At 48.9% G+C, this 18,798-nt stretch overlaps 2 protein-coding genes across 11 annotated transcripts in view; one reads left to right on the forward strand and one right to left on the reverse strand.

The window, feature by feature from the left end:
• CIT (citron rho-interacting serine/threonine kinase) overlaps positions 1–4,180 on the forward strand; it is a 72,943-nt gene extending 68,763 nt beyond the window's left edge. For 5 of the 8 annotated variants that reach the window (XM_064465819.1, XM_064465824.1, XM_064465825.1 and 2 more), the window contains 4 exons: positions 189–267; positions 384–566; positions 1,390–1,723; positions 2,224–4,180. In XM_064465819.1, coding sequence (XP_064321889.1) covers positions 189–267; positions 384–566; positions 1,390–1,723; positions 2,224–2,247 — 620 coding nt within the window. In that variant the 3' untranslated portion in view covers positions 2,248–4,180. The remainder of the gene's footprint in view (positions 1–188; positions 268–383; positions 567–1,389; positions 1,724–2,223) is intronic. The other 3 variants (XM_064465822.1, XM_064465823.1, XM_064465826.1) reach the window with 1 other exon arrangement.
• A 3,702-nt stretch (positions 4,181–7,882) lies between these two features.
• Positions 7,883–16,945, reverse strand: PRKAB1 (protein kinase AMP-activated non-catalytic subunit beta 1). Of its 3 annotated transcripts, none has more exons than XM_064465899.1 (8): positions 16,856–16,945; positions 15,393–15,567; positions 14,359–14,525; positions 12,677–12,770; positions 11,542–11,656; positions 10,145–10,278; positions 9,575–9,643; positions 7,883–9,492 (listed from the first exon to the last, which is right to left on the reverse strand). In XM_064465899.1, the coding sequence occupies exons 2-8, from the start codon at positions 15,555–15,557 to the stop codon at positions 9,415–9,417; spliced, it is 822 nt and encodes a 273-aa protein (XP_064321969.1). In that variant the 5' UTR covers positions 15,558–15,567; positions 16,856–16,945; the 3' UTR covers positions 7,883–9,414. The 3 variants fall into 3 exon arrangements, with proteins under 3 accessions (XP_064321969.1, XP_064321970.1, XP_064321971.1); XM_064465900.1 differs by lacking the exon at positions 16,856–16,945 and adding an exon at positions 16,779–16,798; XM_064465901.1 differs by lacking the exon at positions 16,856–16,945 and adding an exon at positions 16,647–16,665.
• Positions 16,946–18,798: the final 1,853 nt, after the last annotated feature.

Genomic DNA, 18,798 nt, shown 5'->3' on the forward strand with positions numbered 1-18,798 from the left:
TTTCAAAGCGACAAATCCTTACACTTGCATCTCCCTGTTTAGATACATTGTCTGTGTCTTATTACAGAAAATATATTGCCTTAAGTTTTCCCAAGGGGCTGTGAGGCTCTGTTGTGCTCACTGATGCTTTTTAGAAATTTTTAATAAGAGAATTTTGTGGTTTTCCTCCCTCTGTGATGCTCCTTCAGCCTACAGGGAGCCCTATCTCTTTGTGACCCACTTCAATTCCCTTGAAGTGATTGAGATTCAGGCACGAGCTTCTCTAGGGTAAGTTGTTCTCTTTTCATCACTTTGAACAGCATGTGCTGCAAGAATATGTGTGCTTCCCTGGAAAAGGTACAGTGCTGTCATTGTAAAGAACTTTTTCCTGCAATTTTACCCAGAACTCCCGCACGAGCCCACTTGGAGATACCAAATCCGCGGTATCTAGGGCCCGCAATTTCATCTGGAGCTATCTACTTGGCCTCCTCCTACCAAGACAAATTAAGAGTGATTTGCTGTAAGGGCAATCTAGTGAAGGAGACCAACAACGAGCAGCACCACAGAGGATCTTCTGCTACACGCAGGTATGATGCAGTCTGTGCGTTACGGTCCTCGTGCACCTCGTAAGCAAACTTTGCTCCAGGTGGCTTTTTCCCCCCCAAATGTCGATGCCCTCGTTCCAATCGCACAGGCTGGCGTTGGCCAGCTATTGTCATGCTGGAACGGAACAAAGAGTAAAAAGCCAGAAGGCAAAGAAACATTAACTCTGTAGGATTATGTGGGAAATCTCCTCCACAAATGCTTTGCGATCCCCAGCTGGTTTACTTTTATGTTGCGATACAGCTGTGACTTCAAAGCTTGGCGAGCTTAGATGCTATTGATAGGACACTAAACATCGATCGACTGTCACGATCTCTAAAGTGAGAGCCCCTTCCTCTTAGACAACAGCATGCCCCGGGGGGCAGCATTGGGCAGCTGGGATATGATCTGGGGCCGTTCCGCAGAACGGCGATACTTCAGACAGGTGAATAGGTACTGGGGTTGAGAAATTGAGGCTTGCAGCTCCTCCTAACCTGGCCTGAACATCCTGGAGCTACTGGAAATTTTGTCTGTGAAGAGGCGTCTATCAAATTTTAGTGTATTTTTATATGAAAAAGTACGCTGGTGCAGTATCCGGCACCGCGTAGTTCTCTGGCCTGTTGCAGAGACGCGGCTTACCTTGGCAATTCATTACGGCACTTAACTAGTGTGGTGAATGTAGCGGATACTCAGCTGTCGAACTACCTGTGCGCTTTTCATCTTGGCTCAGGGAGGTCTGATGCTTTTTCACCCAAACACTGCTGGGTGTTCGGGGAAAGTTACATTTTTTGCTAAAAGAAAACGTAACGTGAGGTTTTTGTCGCTCAGCTGTTCGCGTCCATTATTTTTGAATGACAGCAGCCCTAACAAGAGAGGTCCGCCCACATACAACGAGCACATAACCAAGCGGGTAGCATCAAGCCCCGGACCACCAGAAGGTCCAAGCCACCCTCGAGAACCAAGCACACCACATCGGTACCGCGAGGGAAGGACAGAGTTGCGGAGGGACAAGTCACCTGGGCGACCGCTGGAGAGGGAGAAATCTCCAGGCCGGCTTCTGAGCACCCGCAGAGAAAGGTCCCCTGGAAGACTGTTCGAAGAGAGCAGCCGAGGACGAATCCCTGTCAGTGGTGCCAGAACTCCTCTTGCTCAAGTCAATAAGGTAAGTCAGGAGCCTGCAGAACTTTTCAGTTCTCAGGGAAGGGCATGTACTACAGAAGAGCTGGTGCTACTGTAAAGTGCAAGAGCAATTAAAATGTCATCCCCCCCAACCTCTATTGAAGAACGGAGCACACGTGGTGTAACTCACTGGCCCTGTGAACACCTTCCCTTGTGCTGGTTCTGTAAGTGCAAAAGCAGCTGGACTCTGGAACAGACTAAAGTCCTCCAGATCCGAAACCAAAGGTGCATTTACCAGCAGAAATGATGGAGGACTTGAAGGGGAACAATGTCTGGAGAGGGGACCATGGGAGCCTGCTGCATTCTGAGCGATGCTGATAGTACTTGCCTTTGTCAGAATTCTGCCCCCTAGAAGCGAGCAGGGATATGGCACTTGCTCAGCGGGAGCAGCAGCAGCAGTTAGGTGATGTACTGCTGCTGGCACCTGTGCGTATGTGAGAAAAATATGTGCAACCTCTAACTGTTGTTTTATTTCCCTGCCAGGTCTGGGACCAGTCTTCAGTGTAAGTCTCAGCTAGACGAAGTTACTCATCTTGACCTGCAGGAAAAAAATGGAAATATACTGAGTATATGCACTCCATATGTCTGCTGCCCAGCTGCCGAAACCATTCCTGGGCCAAAGCTCGCTCTGCCTCGGGAGACGTGACGCTTCTGAAGATTGTTCGCATCTCAGTTAATTTCTCTGCACTTTCCTGCACTCCTGTTTTTGCACTTTGTACTACTGTTACCCTTTCAAGCAGTTCATGAACTTTTTGTATTCACTTTAGTCCCTAGGAGTTCATCAAGGAAATTAAACGGGACTAGAGTCCCACCCCAGGTCTTTAATGTGGTTAGCACCCCTGAAGCAGATAACTGGGCGTAGTTCTGAGACATGGTGGGAATTCCTGATGCCCTGGAAACAGAAGGGCCGAGGTGAGCGAGTCTCTCAATAGGGGTGATTGGATATTCTCTACAGAACACCAGAAAAATGACTTAGTCTGTTCACATGCCACTTCTGAAAGTTATTTTGTTCTCACTAAAATTGCTCTAGAGCAGCTCTGATGGGGAGGGAAGAACCCTGCTTTCAATGATCCTGTGTGCCCAGCCCTGAGACAAAGTGCATTACCTATAAGCTACTGGGGTGTAAGACTTTATTCAGGTCTTCTGCATGACAGTTCACTGCATGCTGCTGCACCATCACTGGCTGCTCTCTCCTTTTAGGTTGCTTTGCTGAGTAGTGTATTGCACCTCACTTGTAAATTAACTGAAACCTTTAGATTACGCTGCAAAATAATTGTTAATTACTCTGGAAATTTGGCAACGAAGAGTTAACAAGCCTTATTGTATGACAAGACTCACAGCCACGCCTGGGTTCTGCTCTCAGCAGTGAACAAGGTCCCTTCAGAAACGCCACCGTAGTCCTGACGGTCCCACACTCCCCAGGGGGACGCGCAGCCCAGGGCTGGCGCTTCCCGTGAGCTGTGACTTGTCGTACAATAAGAACCAAATGTCACGGCACAAGAGGACACTCACAGCGAGCACCTTTGCCTTGGCTTCTGCGTATCTAACCTCGACCCATTTATTGCTTTCTATTCTCTTTTGCTGTGAACATGAAGCAGAGAGCAAATGATTTTCAAAGCAGGTTTTGACCATTCAATCTGCGAAAGCATCATTCTAAGTGAACAACCATGTTCTTTACAACTGGAAAGAGCAAAACTGCATCCAATCTTCCCTTGGCCACACTCTGAAACCTCTGCTAGTCCCTTGCGAGCCTGTGCTAACCTGTCCTGGAAACCCATAAGAATCCAAATGCCTTGTCAGTGTCCTTTGGCGAGTTTCATGAATATCGTATTCTGTTCTCTTGTCTGTTGGGTTATTTTAGATCAGATGATTTGGCAGGAAACTTGCTGAAAGTTTTTGTCTCCTGGTCTGGATATTTCGAAAGGTCGCTGAGATCAGTCTTTAAATCTTTGCATCTCATGGAAGATCTTCAAGACCTCAGAAAGGGGCTTGTCGAGTCCTGAAAGTGTATATCTTTGTGTCTTGTTCGTGAAATGCTTCCTGCTATAGAAATAGCTCAAAGGACTGTACATATTTACAAGAAACTTTATATTCGTAACAAAAGGGAATTGAATTGGTTTCTACTTTTTTATTGTAAACTGTGCGTTTTTCAACGCTAGCTTTTTGTTTTAATGGTGGTTGTGGACAGCCATCTTCAGATGCTGGAGGGGCCTCAGCTTAGTCCTCCTCGCTCCCATGAAGAAATAATTGTAACATTAAATTGCAATTGAAGCTTGTTAGCATAAATGAGGTTTTAGGTCTCTCAAAGTACAGGATTTTTCTTCATTACCTTTTTATTATTGACAAGGGAGGGAACCAGAGGGACAGTTCAACGCTCCACCTGGAAAGTATTGAACTTTGTTGTTGAACAATAACCAAATAAAACAAATAACTATCTTGACTGGCATGGTGAAATGAACGCTTCCTTCTCCGTAGAGTAACACTGAGCCATCCTACCATTGCGCCCAGCATTAGAGGCTGCGTTAACCTATAGGCGTCAAAGCTTACCAAAGAGCTAACCTTGACAATATTTAGTATTTTAGTAGTCGTTATTCCCTGAACAAGTAGCGTAAGTGGCTTCCCAAAACCCAAGCATCTTCGTACGAACTAAAACAGGTGCATTCGTCCAAATAGTTTACTATAGCAGCAGCCAGCTGCAAACACCGACAGCTAAATTCTGCCCTCACGTACTTAACCAGTGCTGGGGCAGAGGTAAGACACGTGTGAGTACCTGGGAAAGCAATCTTGCCCTGGTAAATGACCCGCACCTCTCGAGCTGGGAAAAAAAACCATCTTAATTAACAAGAGTGTGATCTAACGACAGGTTTGGGATTTATCCCGGCAGCCGTACTGGTAGCAAAGCAGACGGAGATACTTACTCATCCCACCGCTGTAATATGCTGGTGCTTTAAGGCCTAATAGCTGCAACTGTAAAAAAAAAAACCCACAACAAAACATTCACTGATCAAGTCAGATTGAGTACGACCTGCAGTTACTGTACATCTCTTACACCTGCTGGGAAAACTTGCTAGATCAGACTTAAATGTAAATACATCTATTTTTAACTGAACCAGTTTTTACAGGGTCTGAAGTATTCTTTCACAGGAAGAGGTTTTTAATATTCACACTGCTGCCTACAGTAACTTAATTTGTCCTCCTACTGTTCAGTGTTTTTGGTTTTGTGCACATACCCGCCCCCCTACCCCCAATAAAGGGCTTGTTGGAGGGTGTGTGGGTGGGTTACTAATAGCTCCTCTTACATTTTGGTCTACATGACATTCTTCATGAAAGTGCTCTACATAAAAACCAAGCTGCTTGATTTATCTATTGTGCCTACCATCTGATGTATAATGATGAAATGCTAACTTGTTAAATGTTCCTTTATTTCTATTTTACTGTGCACAAAGAATACTTATTTAAAGCTCATTGTTGCAGTCCTATGATGCATGATCAGAATTGTAACAAAACTAAAATAATCCAGAAACTGGTGGAGTAAAAAAAAAAGAAAGTATTTATTGAGCCTTTTGATTACCAAGAACCCTGCACAAATCCACTGTCAGCGCGGCCACCCCAGGCTGTGCTGGAAGTTAGGGGTCGGGGAGGGCAGGGAGCTCGTGTTCGCGCTGCCGCAGCGTGGGCCAGCTTACCCAAGGGTCCCAAAAATGACTGTAACAAAAGGCTCTGCCTCGACCTTAAATAAATTTAAAAAAAGTGCTCTCCTAGCAACATCCAAGAATATCCATAACGGCGCAGCCTGTGAGCTGTGGGTGTGGAATGTAAGTGAGCTAATAAATCCAGCTCTTGAGCCAGCTTCTGCCTTTGGAGGGATTTGATTCATCCCATCACAACACGGGACCGCAGCGTGATTAAGCTAATTCATTCACCTGGCAAGCACAAAACAACCTAGCAAAAAAAAAAAATTTAAAAAGCCACCAAACCCACCCTACCCTGACAAACCAACCGCGCCGGCCTCCCGCGCCCTGCGCCAGCCCCGCGCCCTGCCAGGCGCCGGCCCGCCGCCACGGGGGCGCGGGGGGCTGAGGGGTGCGGAGGCACGCCCGGAGGAAGGCTGCGGCTCCTGGGGGCGTTAGGCCGGGCCACAGGTGCCGGGGAGCACCAGCCTCCGGCAGCGCCCTCGCCCCAAGCCGCAGAGCAAGGCGGGGGCCGGCACAGCCCTGCCCGTGTGAGCCCGCAGGTGCGGTGCCGGGCCACGCGCCGGGCACAAGGCCTGGGCCCCTCACCCTGGCGGCCGAGGCGCACAAACAAAGCCTTTTTCTTATTCTTTCTTTTTTCCTTTTTTTTTTTTGGGGGGGCTGCACAAGCTACTGGCGCAGTGCCAGCTGCAGCCCGCCCTGTGCCAAGTGCGCGTTAGCATCTGAGCCCTCACTATGGGCTGCAACTCACAAGGAAAAAAATAAACTAAACAAAAAAACTTTCAATTAAACGGCTGGTTCTGTCCCGTGGCTCCACTGTAGCAACAGTGATGAAAAGCCTGGGGTGTCATGCCTATACACAATTGGGAAGTAAAACAAAAATCTACAAAGCTTAGCAAGAACAAGTGAGCCCAAGTCCATAAGCCTTGCACACTTCCACCTCCCTCTCCGGGCTCCACTTCTCAAAAGTGCTGCTCCTTTAGTCTTTGGCTTGTGAAAAAATTTGTTTAGCAATTAAAAAAAAAAAAACAAACAACAAACCCCGGCCTTACTAAGCTGCCTGTAAGCGCTTCTAGCAAAAAATAATTCTAGGTCATTCAAACAAGAACCGTGTGGTATCATTGCCCTGCTGGCACTCAACGCGTTTAAGGGGACGCGGCGCGACGGCTGGCTGCCGCGATGTGCTCACAGCTACTCGGCTTCGCGCACAGCTGAACCGTTCCTGCCGCTGCTGCCGCCCAAACAGGCGCCAGCACAGGCTGCGAAAACGCCGTCGCGGCCTTTGCCTCCACAGCACGTGCCCTGTGCCGGGCACCCTGCAGGACTCGGCCAGCAGCATTGCGTTCCAGTGCCTCGGCCCGCGGCGCCCGCGCCCCCGCTGCGGCACCTACCCCCCGCCGGCCCGCGCACAGCCCGGGACCAGGCTCACCCGGGCCAGCACCGCACGTGGCCTGTCCTGAGCCGCCCGGGCGCTGAACAGCTCTAGTAACAGACCACAACCCCATTTATCGTGCCAACGGAGTGCCCACCACGCTCTTTGCTGCAGCACCATTGCCCTGCAAGGCATCGGGCCCTGGCACACTTGCTGACAGCGCTATGGAAGGAGAAATCGTCATTTAACATCACTATTTCATATTATTTAAGCACCAGGTTTCTCTATGGCAGGGACCGGGCGAGGAATGGCTGTGGTCACACATTTGCCTACCAGCATTCAAACATGTAGGCATTTTTCACTGAGTTTACATTTCAACAAAAGGTGATCCTGTTACACGAGTGAACTGGAACTCTGCCAACCTGCGCTCCCTCGTCTGCTCTTGACATATTGTTTTTTTCACGCCCTGATGTACGCCCAGCTCAAGCCAACAGGACCCTCCCCCCGCCTGGCGGAGCACCCCAGCAGCCCCTGCTGCTCTGCCGGTGCTAGCGCTGAGCACGCCTGCCCCAGCCTCCTCCCCGACCGCCCCACAGGCCAGCTTCTTCCAGTGCTAGTAACGCTTAGAGGGTTGTGGCTCTCCCGCCCAGCCTCCTCCAATGTGACACCACAAAACACCTCCAACCTGCGATTACATGCTGCCAAGGAGAAAGGCTTGGGGGAAAAAAGGTCTGCTTGAAGAGTGGCTGCTGGAACAGAGAGGAGCTGAGGGGAGGGTAAGGGCAATACCAGCTTCGTCAGCCCTAAGGAACCGAGCCCTGGAGCTTGTTAAGTAATTGGACTCTTGTTCTTCCTGTACACTTTACACCACAAACACGCACTAACATCTCCCTCGCCTTCTTCACTGATTAACTACAGGTGGACAAAGTGTTCCGAACTGCATCTATGAATGCAAAGCTTGCACGTCCCACCAAGGCATAGAACTGCAGTCAGGCAATCACAGGTTATTAAAAAAGAGTAACAACTCAAGGCAGCTGAGGCTGGCAAAGATGGGAAGAAAATGACAAAGCAAGCCACCCACTTTTCTTGAAAATGTTTTATTTGTTTCTAAAGAGGCTGAAAACAAAAGCAATTCCGTATTCCAGAATACCAAATACTATCCGCAGCACAGAACAAAGAAAGAGTTTTCAGAAAACCATTGCACTATACCCAGATCTACGGAGCTACTCAGGATAGCGCAACGAGGCTAGTGAACAGATCCGAGGGTGGCAAACCACCCTTCCGCTGTGGCTGGTTCCACCCAACGCTGGTTGCTGCAGCTTTTGTCCCCACTCAAACTCCTCACAGGTTCGTGCGAGATGCTCCTCGCCGAGGCGGGCGGCGGCTGGTTATCGTTGGCACAGTCACCGGCGCGCTCAGGCGCCAAAAAGCAAAGAGCGGGACGGGCCTGGCGCGTCACCTCCTGAGCTGGTTCCTCCAGGGCAGGCCCGAGGCACGCTGGCAGGCAGTTTTGCATTAATGTTGCATTTGTTTTTGGGATAAAACAGGCGGCGAGTACCAAGTACAGGCAACCTGGCTTTACTATAATCACTTAGAAAACATAAACAGAATAAAGAGTTGCAGAGGCCCCCACGGCCCTGGTGGCAGCACCAGGGATTCTACACCCATGGTCAACGCTGCAACCTGGAGTGGAGGCCTGGCTCGAGCCCCGGGCACAGAAGAACGCTCCAACCGCTTACACCGGGGGGCAAGTTTGGCCACTGCGATACAGGTGACTTACAGCCACCTTCAGGCTGTTACTGAAGAACTAATCCCTAATCTGAACGCATCGCTACCTCTCCCGGCTTAAGGAAGTCCTTATCAGCGACAGCAAGAGAAATCGGTTTAAAAAACCAGATTACTTCAAGACGCATTTACGATTTAGAAATCGTAAATCCAGAAAAACTCCAGCCATTAAAAACAATTGTCTTTACCAGAAATTCCACAGGGGAAAAGATGTATTTCCGTTCTCACAAAGAGAAAAACCACAGAGCTATTGACAGCAAACAGTGCGCCCCAGTCTACGGTAAAATAAAAACGAGCTTGTCCGTGATTGTGCCGCTCAGTTTTGCCTAAGAGGCCGCTACAAAAAGATCATCAAAGTTTGGAACTTGCTACTGAAATAATTGCGTTTGATGAGTTACAAAGCAGTAGTGGGCTTGCTTTTGCTGAGCGTTGAGGTCAAGTAAGATTCCACAAGAATCCTGAACTTTCTAGACTTCAGGCTGGCTTGTTCGTTTCTTACGGTCTGCCTCACCGCTAAAAGTCTTTAATCTGTTGCTGCCCTCACATTTTTCAGCCTAATTATATCAGTGTTTTTTTAACTGAGCTGACAATGGGCACTGACACCCTTGCTATCGGTCTAGTTGCCACGAAGCTGCCATCTCTGAGAACTTCCAAGGTGGAACTAGGAAAATAAGGCCAAAATAGGAGAACTTGGAAGTCTCAGAAACAATGTGAAATCAGAGTTCATTTGCTACAGCACAGAGCAGGAGTACATTTGGTTAAAAGGCAAATTTTTTTCTGAGACTGCACTGGCCCAGAACAATTGGTCACAAACCACTGTGATGTTCATATTGGCTTGTACAGCAAAGTAGTCACGTATTTCTTCTTGTAACGATGTGTAGCACTCAGCACCATCACTCCATCCTACAGGAGACGGAAAACAAGCGAGCACGTTACAGGGTTACCTAAAAGCTGCAAGCGTGAAGAACATGCCCTGGCCTCTCACCTTGATAGAAAGTGCGTAGAGGTGGTTCAACATGACATGGTTGGGTTCTGGGAGCAGAGCAGGATCACACTGGGGAAAAAAGAAAGCAAGACAGCGGGAAAAAGAAACTCTCAGTTTACTCCTCACAGCTGATGGGTGATCAACACTGTCTGTAACTAGCCGTACCCTCAAACTCATCACACTGCTTCTTATGCCGCGTCCATCAACAAACGCAGACAAAGTTTCAGAACAACCCCGGATCCCTCGAGGGTGAAACCCTCTGCATCCTCCCTGCGATGCTGAAACAGACCTCAGTTCTCAATTATTTTTTACGTGCTTCTGACATTTGAATAGTGTTGCAGTGGGAAGATCAGGGTTTCTGGGAGTAAAATAGCAATCTAGTTCTCTCTGCAATTTTGAAGAGACTGAAGTAGAAAAATAACTTCAGATAGATCCATCTGGACACATGTAATAAGGAATTCATCAACACAGCAACTATTCGAAGGTTTTTTCCCTCGCCTGTCCCCAGATTTTCCCCATCTGTTCACACCCTCAAGGCCCTTATTCAGCAAAACAAACGAATGTACTCACAGAAATGCCCGTGTCCTTATTCAGGATGACCTGCAACAGGTGGGGGGGAAGAATGGGTGGTGATTTAAAGCGCTCCTCTGCTTTAAAAGCATAGGGCTCCTGGTGGTACGGTCCTGGGGGTGAACTTGACAACTCTGCCAGAGAGATGTTAAATATTTATTATTAAATAGTCTGTATGAATATCTGCTCTCTATAGGTATGTTTTTACTGGTTTTCCAAGTCAATTTTCACATCCAGGAACACGTGGCCAAAAGAAATGAATGGCATGTAAGTACAAGAGCTGCAGCAGCCGATGCAGTGCCAGAGGATCAGTCACCGCCCCAGAAGGGATTTAAGATGTCCAAAGCCTGTCTGACTTGAGACTTGCTGTGAAGATGTGGGAGGCGGAGTCCTGAAGGCCCTGCTGCACTCCAGAGCTTCACTGCCATCTCTGCCCAGCATTTCTCCAGCAAACACTTAACAGTAAACATTGCTCCGCAACGTTACTTCCAAGGGAAGCGCTAAAAACATGATACGCGCATAGAAGGAGCTCTTCAGAGTCAAAAGCAATACAAGGAAAGGCTGTTACAGCACGTGGGGGGAAGCATCTACTAGAATCTCCTCCTCGCTTCTTACACTGTCCAAGTCTCACAAATCATACTTCTCCAAAAAAGCTTTGTCCAGGGGAAAGTGGCACACAGCAAAAAACAACCAAATGCACCTTCTGCCTCAGAGCCAAAGGACAGGTCTGAAGGAGGATTTCAGGTACTATTTCAATCACGGTCTCTGTCCCTACAAAGGTCTATAAGGAACAGGTGGCAAGGCTGATCTGAGAGGCGACTCAAGCTAAATCTTACCTCTCTTCTATTACACTAGAGTATGAAACTTATGGCAAAAATAGCATCTTTGTATTATTCTGGGATACAGATCATTTATACTGAGAGGATATGACATATTCCTGATATTCCTGTGCCTGTGTTAGCACCACTAAGATACACTTAATTTGTACCTCTTCATGTGCAAATTCCAACCTCCTCAGCCCATCTCCTTAGCAGAGAAAGGCGGTATTAGGAGCAGCTTAAGCTGGCGACATGGGTTTGATGTTGTAAGGCAGAGACTGATCCACCACCGAGCACCCCAAAACCAGCCATTTCACATCGCACAGGCAAACAGAGCTATGAAGCACCCATCACTTCCTCCTAATCAGCTCTACAGTGACCTGGGTCGCTCTGTCAGAGGCTTCCTCCTTTATGCATTCCACATTCTTCCTCTGTGCATTTCTGATTCCTGCACACGTTCACAGGGTCTGACAAAAGTGGAGATTAATCTATGCTGGAGCTTTAACTCCACATAAAAAGGAAGATGGAATTTTTAACAGCTCTAAGAAGTGTGACATAAAATTACCAGTATGCTCATACCAGACATGTCTGAACATTTCTGGGAATCCACCATCAAAGCATCGAATACTTCAAAGTCAGTTTTCTTCACCTGTATGATGTTGTTGACGGTACCTAGCTGGCTGGTTACTACTGGCTGGGAAGAAACAAGACACAAAACTCAGAATAAAAAAGCTAGCAGGGCTATTAGATTCTCAAAACCACACAATCAGGATTACCAAGAACAAGATAGATTGCTTTTAAAATATGCTAGCACCAGATATGAAAAGAGCTCATAATTTCTCAGATAGTGTTAGGTTAAGGGCAAGGGCAGGATTTAGGACTGGGGGGGATGCACGTCAGCTGAACCTGCTAGGCCCACAGCACTTGATAAATTCTTGGGCTACAGAAAAGACTAGGATCAGGTTTAGGCTAAAGTGAACAGTGAGGATGCAAGGAGCTAAGCTTTACTTTTAGCTTCTACTGGGCTTTCAGAGCCAGGCTAAGATCTGCATGGCCTGATGTAGGACAGGGTATGGTTGGTATTGCTGGTTTACTACTAAAGCTAAGACTAGAATCCAGGGCAGAGGGTTCTAAGAGCTAAACTTACTGCAAGGTAAATTCTGCAAGGCTCTGCGAGGTTTGCCAAGACAGCGAGAAGACTGGAACCAGCAACTGTGAATGATTAATTCTGAAGCAGGTAGGGACTGCTGGGCAGGCCAGGGTTAAAGCTCATTTCATAGCAGAGGAGGAGGAAAAGGCCTGGTAGATTTTGGCACAATTACCGGACTATGAACGTACCTAGAGGAGCAATAGCAACATTCTGGCACAGAGAGCAAGCAGAGCACAGAGAGATTTGGGATGTCAGCGATGCTACAGTGCTTTAAAAGACAGTTTGGCACTAGACAAGAAAAGCTCACCGTCTCTTATAAACCAATACACAAGAGATCTGGTCCCCGTTTGTTACAAAATCTCCTGTCCTTTGAGGCTGTCAGTCTGACGCTGCCACCAAGGCCAGCTGGGATCAGAAATCTCTCTCTCACCAGCTTAAGAAGTCAGTTTCTGTGGTAACCAACACCTTCTCTCTGAAAAGGCCAGCTACTGGTAAAGAAACCAGCCGGTCTCCCATCTTCAGGTGCCTCAATGACTACATACGGTGAGCCGAAGAAAACATTACCTCTGAAGGATCGTGCGTCCACTGCCCATCCACAAAGAACTTGTACTGGTGCTCTCCTTCCGGCAGGTCCAGGATTGCCACAAAGTTGTTGTGACTAGAATTTCAGACAAACAATCAACCCTGAAATATTCTAAAGAGTGTGTCAACCTATAAACTGTGACAAACACTGTAACACAGAATACAAGCCTCCTTAACATGCAACAACTTAAGAAGGCAGCGCCACATCTAAGAGAAGCTCATGCAATCAAACTAAGGCTAACGTTAATGATCATTTCTTCTGTGACAGTAAATCCCGACACATCTAGTACCACATTCCTGGCATCAAGGAATTGGCACTGAGCTTTTGTAAAGTCACCCTCACATCTTCACGTTACTCATTAGTACGTTAAACCTCATTTTATCTGCAAGACTCCCGCTGATGGAACAAGATCCGCTTACTCGTATTTCCTTGCCTTTCACAATTTGCCATCATAAATTGCATTTCACAAATGCCTATGAAATAAATGAACAGCGACTAGAAGATGAAAGCAGCAACTCAATACTTCTGAGTTACTTTGGGCCTGAATAGCTCCTGCTCCGTAATTTTGATACTCCTGTGCTGTGAACTTCCTGATTCTTCGGAAGTCTTCACCAGCATCTCAAAAAAGCTGAGGAACAGTTCATTTTATGCAAACAATTCAAACAGGCCACGCAATACCAGCATCTCTCTCTACTTCTCAGGTAAGGAGTGCAAGCGTACCACCACGGAGCTAGGTTTGAAATTTCAGCTTGGAATAATGAACTCTTCTGCTTGAGCATATTTCATTCAGTAACACAGTTATACCCAGCCTCTAAAGAGGTCCAAATACCTCCTTTCCCAGACTACCTAATCTGACAAGAGACAAAACTGTCTTTTTTTGTGTAATGGACATTTTTGGCCTTCTTCCAGATTCATTTCACCATTTCCCATCTCCCAGGCTTTCTACTTAGAGTATGACAGTAATACTGATGTTCCACTGGCCTTTCTTCCAGCTCCTATCTTGATAATTTATTTCACATTGCTCACGCACAGAAGAATCCTCCCATACCATTTCATCAGGCCACTATGCTCCTCCCTTAAGCTTCCTAAGAAATTAAGATGCTTCTGCAGCAATGACAATGCAGGTAGCCACTCACTGAGATGAGAAACACCAGAAACTGGCAGGAGACTAATCTTTCATGGATATGTCATTGCTGACAGACTTGGTACCTTAACACAGATTTATTCTCTCGTTCATGTAGCTTACCAGCAGGTATCCCAGGCTCAGAGTTTCCTAAGCAGAATTTGGACCCTTTGACCTGGGCAGAAGCCAGTGATACGGCAAGAAAATACATCTGCCATCAGAGACACTATGCTTAAAGCCAACTTCACTTCACCTGCGATACCCCAGGTAGCAGACTACACAACAAGGACTGGTTTGGGTCACTCCTGCACAGTGCCTAGGGAGCAAATCACTCCTTCAAAATTGACACACAGCTCAACTTTCCTCCTGTGCCATCCAAGAATCAAAAAGTCAGATTCTCATCAAGGGCTTGAGGAGAGAAGCAGGAAAGTGGTAAATCCAAGTGCGATACCAATCTTATCGACTGACCACCCTCCTCACTGCACTAAGCATTGCCAGTCCACAGGGAGTATCACCAATGTAGCAGCGGCAGTTTATTACCTCCTCGTCAGAGGAATTTTGCTCCAGTTGTTGAAGGACCCAGATAAATAAACTTCCTTCCCTCCTCCGGTCCAGCGAAAGACTGTTGGTCGAGCTTGAGTGGGAGTTTTGTCATTCACTTCCAGATCTTGTTGCCAAGCTAGGAATTCTTCTTTCTCCAGTGGAGCCTACAAGCACAAGGTCTTAACTGAAAGGAATTCTTTCCCAGCAGACTTAGACAATCTATATTTACTGAAGGCATTTTTGCGCTCAGGCACTATTCTTCGAGGTACAAGTCTACCAGCAGTTTTTGCCAGAGGGAGATTAGGAACTCTGCATTTCTAGATGCTGTTCACAAATTTATTTACACAAATTCTGCAAAGACGTTAAAGCCTTCCAAATTTGCCGAAAGAGTGGAAGGCAAAATAATCCCTCTTCCTCCAGCCTAGAATAGGTTAAAAAAAATTACTTGAGCTCACAAGTTTTCAAAACACACAGATATAAGAAGAGGGAGAAAAATAATTAAGAAGAAATACACTTAAGAAGCAGTTAGATTATACAAATATCGTAGGCATAAAATTTGTAGTTGGCAGAAAGATTATGAGTTGTCTATAGGGAACAGCTCTGTCCAACGGTCAAAATCTAAGTGTAATTTTCTGTTAAATATTCTTATGAAACACAATACATGGCAAGATATTCCTAACAATCCACCTAAACTGTACAAAAAACCCAATTAACAGATCTTTCAATATGGAAAATAACAGAGAGGTGACACATCGCTGGTGACTGGAATATCCGAAGGAAGCTGGGGCACTGTACTCAGAGCTTTGAGCCCATTGCATTTTAGTTTTTTATAATTAAGTGTTGCTGGAAAACATGATGTTACACTCACATTTGCTTGAACATCAATGCAATATCTCCTTTGCGTGGGCAGCAAGGGAGATAGTTGTGTGTGTAAACTCAAGGACAGTATTACTGGAGTTGCTAACACCACCGCAGCAGGACAGCATTCCCAAAGCTAACACTGTTAGAAGACAAGAACAAACCAGCAATACCTTCATTTCCTCCGAATGGAACAAGTCTGCATCTTCAGGACTGTCCATTAAGATTTTTGGTCTATCACTCTCTTTTGTACTGATTGCTCCTCCTGAGCTGTCGCCTCGGGACGCCTTATGTCCATGACGCTCCAATCCAGCTCGCTCGCTGCTTGTGTTCCCCATTTTTATGGGTCTAAAAGAGGCGGAAAAGCCAGATTATCACGTGTACGTTTGAAGCCAGAACACCAGTAGGCAGGAGAGCAGGCTCACCAGTAGACCTGGGCTCTGCTTCTGAGCTGAAGAGCCTAAGAAACTTGACTAACCCAAAGCGCAGGCACCTTACAATTACATCACGGTCAGAACAAAGACGCTAAATGACAAGTTTTAGCTATTCTTGATAATGTGCTACCGTTCAATATCCTAGCATTCCTGCAAGACTTGGCTACTCTAAAACAGGTATCTGTCACTGCAGCACACTGGTATCGGCTTCCCAAGCTAAGTACTTGTTCTTCTGTCTTCTGAGTAGCCACGCATGTAATGTTCCACCACACCAGTTGAAACATGAGTAGAACGTTCTGTCAGAATGCTTCAAAAACAGCCCCGTAGAAATATGACTTCACTAGAAAGCAAAGTCGTCTCTCTCAGGTGGGAACGTGCTGCGGAGGCTCCCAGCGGCTGGCTGCGGCGCTGAAGCACGCACAGACGGTCCTGCTCCCTCCCGCTGCCCCGGAGGCCTCCTCCAGCCCACGCTTCCCTCCCGGAGGGGCAGCAGCCCGCTGGACAAGGCACAGACCCGCCACTTCCTCCCGCCCCACAGCGCTGCGGCCGCGGCCGCGGCGGGGAGGGCCGAGGCTGGCTGCGCGTGCCAACGCCTCGGAGGGGCCGCGGGGAGGCGAAGGGCGGCAGCTCGGGGGGGCCGCGCGCGCCGCGGGGAACCGCGCGAACGGGGCCTCGCGGGGCACGCGGGCGCGCGGCCGGGACGCTGCCTGGTTTCCTGCAAGCTCCAGTTACGGACGTTGCCCGGCTTTCAACTGCAGAGCTCTCCGCTCCGTCACGGCCCGAAACCGGCCTCAGGGTGCGCGACTGAAGTAAATAAACGGCTAAAGACACGGGTATACACACGAACGTTATCTGGCTACGTGAAACCGCAACAGCTTTGAGCGTTCCCTGCCTTCCATAGGTACCGATCCTGCGAGGTGGACTTTCGGGAAGGCCCGGATGAAGCCGAACGGCCCCGAAGCTCCCACCACCAGCCACGCCCGGGTGTTCCACCTCCCGCCCCGGGCACCATCGGCACACGGCACGGCTCCCCCGCAGAGCCCCAGGGCACCGGGACCGCTCGCTCCGGCGAAACCCGGGCCTTGCAGCCGAGGGGCTCCGCACGCACACCCGCCGCGGCCTCACCGCCCACCGTAGCGGCCCCGGCCCCCGCCCGGCCGGGTGCCCCGGAGCTCCCGGCCCGGCCCGGCCCAGGAACCCACCGCCCGCTCCAGAGCCCGCCGCCGTCCCGCCGCCGCCGCGCCGCTTCCGCTTCCGCCCGCGCGTGTGCCCGGGCGGCCGCCCCCGGGCAGAACCCGAGCCCCGCGCGCAGGTTCCGAGGGCGGCGGCCAAGGCCCGTTACCGGCGCCGCGGGGCCGGGAAGGCTCCGCCGGGGCGCCCGGCTCCGGGCCCGCTGTCCCGCCAGGGCTGCCCCGCACCTACTGAATGCAACTGCTACACCGGTGCCTTAGGCGTGAGGTCGGCGGCAGGGCGCGAAGGCCCTTCGCCTGCCCCTCGGAGCTGTTTTCTCCAAGTCACCAAGAGAGGAGGCTTTGGATCTGAGGGCGAATTGCAGATGAGGGAGTGCCGGGACGCTGCAACGAGGCAGTGACTGCAGTTCTTCTCTTTGTGAGACGGGAGCGAGAGCCAGCTGCAGGGGTGCTGACCATGGTGGTCACAGCAGGCTGGGAAACCATCAACACGGCTCTATTTCCTCTGAGGAAGCACAGATGGAAATTTAAGTCCTTAACTGATAGATGTTTCCCAAATTAAATTACGCTCATATAGTTCTCTAACATATTTCTCCAAGCATTTCCAATTACACTATCTCATTTTACCCTCTGCTTTTCATCAGCTGTTGCTGTCTTTCTACTTTTCTAACAGGCAGAAGTTGCGAGGCCCGCAGGTTCCTGGCTCGGCAGTTCTCTTCGCGAGGAAAGCGTTGGTTTTTTCTCAACCGGTCGAAGCAACCTGCAAGCAGACGGAAGGATTCCTACCAAATCGAAGTGTATCCTTGTGGCACGCTGTTATGCTGTGGGAAGAATTCCACCGGGATAGACGGATTCTCTGTGCCTAATCGCAAGTGCACGGCTGGCTCCCACAGCACATTTTGAGGAACAGCTGCTCCTAGTCTGTCTTTCACGGGTAGAATACCTCGGCACGGGACAGCCGGCCAGAGCGGGGTGAAGGGAACGTGTGGGGGCAGCTCCTCCCCAGCCCTCACAAAAGAGTTACACTGCTATAAAATGCAGCTGTTGTTATTTTGATATTTCACACAACTTAGCACTCCTAAACTGTCTCCAAACCCCATTGTTTTGTTCTCCCCAGTTCTTTTTTGGCCAGCACCAATGCACGTGCCTCTGTGTGTGCTGGTCACGTCTGCAGAACCGTCTGCCGCATTGGTTGGAGACACACGCTGCCGTGCCTTGTCCATTGCTTGCCCAGCAGCACCAGTGTGATGATAGGCACAACAGCCTTCCAGACTCACTTTGGGGCCCATCCTCACTTCTTTGCAATGGTTGTTACTTCTAAGAACCACAGATAGGTAATAAACCACAGGGTAAGGACTGCTAGTAGCTCACGAGGCTGTAGCAACTAGTCTATGGTAGGTCCAAGTGTTATTCAATTTAAAGTTCTGGTACTAAAATGTGATGGTTCCTCCCTACGCAGAGATGAACCATCCATCCGTGGTGTGCTACATCCCAAAACCTTCGGGAGTTACTGGCCTGTGGCCAGGATGGAAACAATGGACACAGACATCTCAGCCTCTTGGTGGCTGGGCTTCACTGTCCCTGCCTTCTCCTCCCTCTTTTCCCCCAAACTGCTTTCTCTTCAACCCTGATTCTTGTCTTCCCTCACTGCCAGTCATGACAGGGGTGTAGTGCAGTCCTAGAGCAATCAGCCTGGAACTCTTTTTGTGAGGTGCGTGGTCCCCGTGACTTATGAGGGCCGGATGACATTACACCATGAACCAGCCTTACACGGGGGGCTTACCATTGCTGCCCTCTCGATCATCACCCTGCCTCCTCCCAGGCATGCCTGTATGCACGGTCCTTACGAGCCCTGGAGGATTGTTGCCTCCCGTCAGCTTGAGGGGGAGCCCAATTCCATTACAGCTGTTAATGCAGCTGGATGGAAGCGCCCGCTGATGCACATTTGGGAAGCA

This window comes from Phalacrocorax carbo, chromosome 15, assembly GCF_963921805.1.
Source record: "Phalacrocorax carbo chromosome 15, bPhaCar2.1, whole genome shotgun sequence".
NCBI lineage: Eukaryota > Metazoa > Chordata > Aves > Suliformes > Phalacrocoracidae > Phalacrocorax > Phalacrocorax carbo.

What these genes read in the sequence shown, in the direction of transcription:
- PRKAB1 (XM_064465899.1), bottom strand. Translation starts at nt 15,557, where the DNA reads ATGGGGAACACAAGCAGCGAGCGAGCTGGATTGGAGCGTCATGGACAT. An exon ending in AAAATTCCTCTGACGAGGAG is followed by an intron (nt 12,771 to 14,358) that starts GTAATAAACTGC and finishes CTGAAATTCTAG; the next exon opens with TCACAACAACTTTGTGGCAA. An exon ending in GAAATGTTCAGACATGTCTG is followed by an intron (nt 10,279 to 11,541) that starts GTATGAGCATAC and finishes TCTCTCTGGCAG; the next exon opens with AGTTGTCAAGTTCACCCCCA.